The following is a 7,450-nucleotide window of genomic DNA, read 5'->3' as shown; positions in this document are numbered from 1 at the left end:
GGAGGGAGGGGACAACAAGAGGCAAATAGAAAGGTGAGGGTAGAGTCAGAATGGCCACTTAGCTGGGTCCTTTAAACTTGGCACCTGGGCTGGGCAGGGTTCTCAGAGAGCACAGATAACCATCTGTGCCAGCTAGCTAGACCCTGTGAGGGAGGCAGGAGCCTTCCAGAGAGGAGGCAGCCTCATCCCATTGGATGCCAGTGAGCAGCCCAGCCTCATCTTGCTGGGCCCACAGCCCCGAGGTGCAGACAGACTCACTCAGTCCACCACTGCTGGAGCTAAAGGCAAGGGCCAGCGTGCAGCCTGACGTACCAGCAACCCCAGGTTTGCACAGTAAGAAGGCAGCTGGCAGGCAGCTGGTGGGTATAGGAACGGGCTGTTTTCCAGCATGCTCTCTCGGAAGGCATATAGCACATCCTCTGAGGCCTCAGGAGCTAGGTTCCACATGAGCTGATTTATTTGAAGGACCAGGGAACTACACCACAGCAGGGCACAGTTCCACGGTCACTAGCTGTGAGACCTAGAGCAGATCACCTCACCCCAGTGTCCTCATCTACAGTGAGAATGGTGAAAGTGCCTCCTCCCTCAGGCTGGTGGGTATTGAAGGGACCTGCAGGGTCCTCATCAGGTCCGAGGACCTGCGTCTCTTTACCCAGCCATTGGTCTGGGATTGAGCTCAGAGTGCAGAGTGGGGATGTCAACAGGACAAGAAAATGCTCATCAGATAGGCAGGCACATAATTAGCAGAAATGACACTTCCATGGTAGACACCATTACTGTGGCAAGCATTGTGTTTCACAAGTAGCCAATGGCATCTATGAAGTGTTCAGGCATGACAGCACACAAAATACCAGCTGATTCTCACCTCAGTGGTGATGGCAATGTGATGTTGGCTGACAGCTGGGAAACTGAGGCAGAGGAAGCCTCAGGTGTGAAGGTTCACACAGATATGTGTACCTACATGTGGCAGCCAGGGGTCAATTCCCGATGTCTGCCTCTGTCAGTCTCCACCTTAATTTTTGAGGCAGGGTCTCTCACTGAATGACTAGGCTGCCAACTCAGCTGGGCTGGCTGATCAGCTAGGCTGGCCGGCTGATCATCGAGCCCCCAGGCTTCTATCTCCACCCCTCCACCAAGCTAGGGTTCCAGGTGATCACCACCACACTTAGGTCTTTACACAGATGTTGAGGGTCCAAATTCAGGTCCTGGCATTTGCAAAGCAAGTACTTTGCTAAATGAACCATCTCCCCAGACCCAGAAGAAAGAATTTAATGGCAGACCCTAAGTATTGGGCTTAGGCTTCAGTGGCCATCTCACATGCCAGCAGGCCTCTAACCATCCCAGCTCTGAACATTGGATGGAGGCTGGGCATTGGACTGCAAACTGTCCTCTGCCTCCTGCTTCTTCCCATCATAGTCCCAGTACCAAATCTCTAACTGGATATGGCTTTCCTCCTCAGGCCCAGAGCTCTGTTCAGCCCACGGTCCAGTCACTAATGTCTCAACATTGTTCCAGATTTGAACAAAATGTGGGCTCAGAGAATGCTGTAGTGTCTGCCTGGGAACCCAGCCTGGGGCCAGGGGCTGGGAGTCCACTCAGGTCTAAGACTTAAGGTCTGGACTCCATGTGTTCGTACTTAGGAGACACAAGAGATTTGTTTACCCAGGGTCCAGGCTCTCCAGGGTTCCCAACACCACCGGGTGTTCCAGGATGGCCCTGCCAAGGAGGAAGAGAAATGATGAGTCAGCTGACGAAGGCGCCATATCCTCTCTTCTTCACCCAGGGCGAGGAGATCAAAAGCCATGCCAGGCCAGGAATGCAGAGAGCCAGGCATCCTGGCTGTCTGGAGCCTGTGATGTGTGGAGGGAACAGGACTATCACCTGAGGCTATTCCAGGAGAGGGGAGAGGATGCAGACTTACTCCTTACCATCGACCCCTTGGGTCCAGGTGCGCCTGGGGGTCCCATCACGCCACGGTCTCCCTGTGATGGAGACAGCAAGGCACATAGGTCATGGCTGGGGCTGGGGGACTCTAGGGGAAGGGACCCAAAGGGAGGCAAGAACGTGACAACGGTCCCCGGAGTCATTCCCTAGATTACTCACATTGTAATAATGTGAATTAAGTGGCAGGAAACCTCAGCTTCCTCCCCCAGGGTAATGTAAAGAATGTCCCTGGGCCAGGATGGTCCCAATAAAAGATATAATGGCTGCATCATCCCTTTGATCCTGGCCCACATCACATGGTTATAATTAGGCCTGCTACCCCCTGGGCTGGGCTTGCTGACACAGAAGCAGCCATCACCACCTTTCTTTCTTCTTTCTCTTCATGGCACTCTTTCCCCATGGCATGCCAGATAGTCAGACATAACTCATGTCTTCTAGAGCAATTCAAACAGGCCAGGGAGTCAAGAGCAGCAGGCCAGGCTACTGCCATCCTGCCTCAGTTTCCTCAAGGCCCATTTCTCTTCTTGGTGTAAAAATGAATTACGTACCCATTCCATGCTGACACTAGTATGTACTAGACCCCCCCGGGTATTCCGTGAGGAGAAGAAACAGACCAATTCCTATAATGCAAGACACCCAGTAGGGTGGGGAGATAATGGGGACTTCTAGAAAAGATGAATCCTGGGACAGTGCAGGGCAGGACAGGGAGGCAGTGCCAAGCACTGCCACAGGGGTGTTACCACTGGTGATGGAAGGACTCCCAGCAAGTGGCTCAAGAAGAATGGACATGGGTGGGTGGGCTTGGGAAGAGGGGACCTGCCCAAAGCAAGGGTCCACAGATGAAGAAGGACATGAGAAACTTGAGCAATAGAAGACCAGGGTTGGCTCTGATGCTGTGTGATGGTCGCATAAGCTGTTAGCACTAAGGGATATAGAGTAAGGGCTCCTGGGGCTCTCCTGTACAAACTTCACAACTGTTGGTGAATGGTTAACTACTTTAAAATAGCATTAGAGTTGGTCACAGACCACTACTTGGGTGAAGGGCTTAGTTGGCAAAGTGTTGGCCTGCAGTGATGGGCCTGGTTCAAATCCTAGCTCTGGCACTTACAATCTGGTTGGCCTTGAGCCAGTCACCCCTTCTGCTGGAATCTCAACTGGCCTCCTCTCTCGGACAGAGCTTCCAGGGGCTAGAGAGGCATCTGAGGCAATGTCCACTGAAGAACAACCCAACTACTGCTACTCATGCTAGGTGATGCCAGTTAGCAGCTGTGATGACCCAGGGTGCACACATCAACTGGTGGCTATGCCAATGTCTGATTATGGGTATGGTTGAAGAGAAGGGCTCTGGGATACGGGGACATGGGGTACGGAGAACATAGGCTCTTAGAGAACATGGATGCCAGAACCAGAAGGAGGTGGTGCAATTTCTGCTGGCCCTTGCCTTTCTTGATTAAAAAAAAAAAAAAGTACAAGCTTTGAGGGCTTGTCTCTCGCACCCTCACTTACCTTCTCCCCAACAATTCCAGGCTCTCCGATGAGACCAACAAATCCCATAAGCCCCTGGGAATGACACATCAGGAAAAACAAGTGAATCTGGGGGCATGCTGAGTGTTCAAAGTTTTCTCTCTCCTGGGGCCCAGCCCACCCGACACCCCACCCCCTTCACTCCCTCCCTCCAACCCTCTTCAGCCCGTGCCCAGTGACTCTTATGGCTGGGACTGCACGGATGAGCACAGCCTCTGGGCTGCTTCTCCCCACACTCTGCCAGATGGTTCAGATTTGAAAGCCAAGTGGTGGGGCTGCTGCCAGCAACCCTGGGAGCTGAGCATTCTTCCCGTGCCAGAAGCAGGCTGGGATCCCTACACATTTGGAGAAATGGAGTGTGGGGCGGGGATGGGCTGGGAAGAGGCCATCTGTCTCCATCTTTGGGGGCTCTGGGGCTGTTTCAGAGAGAAACAAACTTGTTGACTGGAACAGAAAAGCCCTAACAGTCTACAGCAGAGAAGACTAGGAATCTAGTCTTCTAGGAAGAATCTAGGAAGTGGAGGTTTCTACTGAAGAGCTTTCCTTTGCTGAAAGCTCATGTGCTCAGATACACAGCCATAAACACATGCACAGACAGACACACAAACACGCACAGACACGCATGGACACTCTTACACATACACCGTACAAAGACACATACACGCATGCAAAGAGACAGACATAGCACACATATACACATAACATGCACATACACAGACACACAGAAAGTTACACATAGATATGCATGGCACATACATAGATAGACACATATATGCACATATATACCCCATACACAAACACACACACACACACACACACACACATACACACACCTCCTTTGGCTCTGTTTTAACGCTTCTATGTGTAACAACTTGCTTCTGGGTTCCAGAGGCTTTTCTTAGTGGCCCTGCCGTCACCCTGAGCAGTTGAACACGCATGTGCCTAGGGCAGGTGAACAGCCAAGAGTCCCCAAGGAGGTAAAGCAAATGCTTGCTGGGACCCACCTCCTCTCTGTGGGGACACATACTCAGAGGGCTCCTATGTGGGTCAGGAGTGCCAAAGAAGTTTTGGGAAGCCGCAGATGTACCGCCAGGCATTTCCCAGACATACAGGAGTGGGTGGGTTTGTCCTGTGAGATCTGTTCCCTGTGCCCCACTTCTGACCAATATGAGGTGAGACCTGGGGCTGTTAACAACTCAGAGGCCCGGTGCTCAATTAAGCTGGAGAGCCAGGCTACCTGCCAGGGAGCTGGGTGGGGGAGAGGTGCTGCTCAGTTCACAAAGCCCATTTTTCCTTCCCCAAAGACAGCTGTAAGTGGCAAGCTCCCAGGGGCCATGAGTATGGCAGCCAAGTAGGTGGAGGTGGGGACTCAAACAATGCCCCTCCCTGCCCTCTTGAACCTCTTCTCCACTGTAGGCCCCAGTGATGTGCATGTGAGTGGGCCAGCACTATCACCACCCACAGGATGGCCTCCTGGCCTGTCTCAGGCCAGAGACTTTCAGAGGTGATATAGGGGAGCTACAGTATGAGCTATGGGCTCATAAGTCATATGTCATGGAGGAGAGCCAGGTACTCACTTTTGCAACAACTAAACAAAACACCAGCATGATAACTCATGCCTATAATCCTAGTACTTAAAAAGCTGAAGCTGGAGCATAAGCTGGAGTTTGGGTCTAGCCTGAGCTATGTAACAAGTACCAGGACAGGCAGGGCTACATAGTGAGTCCCTGTCTTAAAAATCAAAACAAACAACAAATAAATCAAATAAATTGGGGCCTTCCCAAGGTGACAGTGACATTAATACTTATGGTCCATGTACCAAGGGCTTGTTATATGCCTAACCCTGTACTTGGTCTACACCACTTTTACTCAAACTCCAGGTTTATGGAACCTGAACGAATAGGTATCCCTACATGTCATCTACAGAACTAGTGACTGATTAAAAGTCCTTCCCACCTCCTGATGATTCTAACTGTTCATGACCCTGATGCTTTTAAAGGGGCACAGGGCTAAAACACCACCAGAACTCCCCATCAGGAAGTAGTCAATTAAACAGTGTCAGGGAAGGGAATAAACATGGCTCTGTGGAAAGGAGCCTGCCTGTTGGGCCTGGAGAAAGAAATTGCATGACTATTTTAAATGTATTATTTGTGGAGGCCTAGAAGACATAAATCTCCAACATGAAGCCAGTGGGGATCTGAAGGAACCTTCCCCCAAGTGCCTTTGCCCTGGCATCAAGAGCCTTCCTGGGGGGAGGGGTTTGGACTGAAAGTAAGTCAAATGGAAGGGAAGCAATCTCAGAGGCACACAGGGCTTCCTCCTGACAAGGTGGCCAGAGAAGCAGCTCTGAAATTCAGGGGCACAGCCTGCCCCTCTCTAGCTGGCAAGATATGGTGGCATCTCCCTCCTGGTACCATTCTGTTGGGCACAGGAGGGAGGAGGTTCTTGCTTCTGAGAATCAGACTGCTGTGAGTGAGACTACAGCTGGACCACCCCTCTGGGTAGATGTTGACATGCTCATTGTCTAGGGCTCGGCAAGACAAGGCTCACGCCTTGTCCCCAGCACCTAGGACAGGGTCTGGCAAGCAGTCTGTGCTCACTGGTAGATAAATGCAAGGGGTCTGGGAAATCAAAGGATTCTTCATTTTTGTCTGGGGAGGACCTGGGGAAGTCAGAGTCTCTTAAGAGTCAGTTGGTTCTGAATTAGGCTACTATCAATGAGACCGTGGACAAGCTACTTAATTTCTCAGGGCCTCTATTTTCTCATTTGTAAATTGAGAGTCCTATCAGCTCCCATCACAGAACTGTTAAAGGGACTGCAGACACGTGTATCTAGTGCTTGGCATGGAGCCTGGTACCTCAGGAGTGAGCAATCAATGAAGCCATCCCTGTGATTGCAAGCATGGCCTGTGGTGTGAGCTTAGGGGATTTTTCCTGAGAAGCCCGTGGTTCTGCCAGGAACAGGAAAACACCCACCCCTTTGCTATGACCACATGGAGAGGGGCTGTCAGTCCTCTCATCCAGTCGTGCCTTAGAGCAAATGTAGGGGCCAGCGCTGAGTCTCAGCTCAGACAGCCTTCCCTCCTGTCACAGTTTGTATCTGCTGCTGGACACACAGCTAGGGGTGGGGTGGGGTCTGCTGTCCTGGGGAGCCAGGGCCATCCCAGGCAGGGTTTCTACACCTTTTAGTCCCAGCTCAGCCACTGTCCCTGAGGAACATACGTTTGACCCAATTTTTCCTCCCAAGTTTGTGACAACAAACTGCTAGTGTGGGCCAGAATCCAGAGTTTCTAAACCTGGAGGCTCCCTGTGTGGATAGAATACAGAACTTGATGGAATCCGGGAACTTGAACAGACAAGCTTACAACTTCCATATACATTACCTTCCTATTAAAACATTGCATCTTTCTCTGAATACGAACACATATGCAACCAGCCCCAGTAGTATCTAACACTTGGGACTCTCCATCTGGTTACGCATCACTACAATCATTCCCACACCAATCTCAGAGATCTTCGTTACACCTGAACAGGGCAGTCATTGTGAGGCACCATTGTTGAGGGTACTAATCAAGAGGTAGATACACACGTGCCACATCTAGACGTGCTTTCGTATGTGCTTCTGCATAACTGGTTGCGTTTGAATCCTCCGCTTTGATGTTAGTCACTTAAATCTACTCAAAGGATGGGTCCGTGGGCTTCCTGAGCTGGGCAAAGGTATCTAAGGCACAGGAAATGGTCGGGGCCTCTGGAGAAAGTGACTTCTAAGAATCCCCGTGTCCTGATGGTCCCAAGGTTCTAAGTATCAATTTCCCCAGGGCCAACCATTAGCATAACTATGAACTTAATTTTGCTGTTTTTTTGTTTTTTGTTTTTTTTTTTCTAGTCAGGAAATACAGGTAGGCTGCGGCAGCCTTCCCAAGCTCCCGGCTTCTCACAGACTGTGCTCGAATGACACTGAAAGATTTCAAACATGTTGGCC

At 50.9% G+C, this 7,450-nt stretch overlaps 1 protein-coding gene across 5 annotated transcripts in view; it reads right to left on the bottom strand.

Annotated features, from left to right (window-relative positions):
* Nucleotides 1-7,450, bottom strand: part of Col27a1 (collagen type XXVII alpha 1 chain) — a 122,159-nt gene that overhangs the window by 39,040 nt on the left and 75,669 nt on the right. For all 5 annotated transcript variants that reach the window (XR_004120844.1, XM_031377624.1, XM_031377623.1 and 2 more), the window contains exons 25-27: nucleotides 3,451-3,504; nucleotides 1,929-1,982; nucleotides 1,663-1,716 (exon numbers count right to left, since the gene is read on the bottom strand). Coding sequence is in view for 4 of the 5 variants with exons in the window: in XM_031377624.1 (XP_031233484.1) it covers nucleotides 1,663-1,716; nucleotides 1,929-1,982; nucleotides 3,451-3,504 (162 nt within the window). In the remaining variant the exon portion in view is untranslated. The remainder of the gene's footprint in view (nucleotides 1-1,662; nucleotides 1,717-1,928; nucleotides 1,983-3,450; nucleotides 3,505-7,450) is intronic.

The sequence above is a fragment of the Mastomys coucha genome, unplaced genomic scaffold (assembly GCF_008632895.1).
Source record: "Mastomys coucha isolate ucsf_1 unplaced genomic scaffold, UCSF_Mcou_1 pScaffold18, whole genome shotgun sequence".
NCBI classification, from domain to species: Eukaryota; Metazoa; Chordata; class Mammalia; order Rodentia; family Muridae; genus Mastomys; species Mastomys coucha.
Note: the sequence above shows the minus strand (reverse complement) of the source record. Positions and strands in the feature narration are given on the sequence as shown.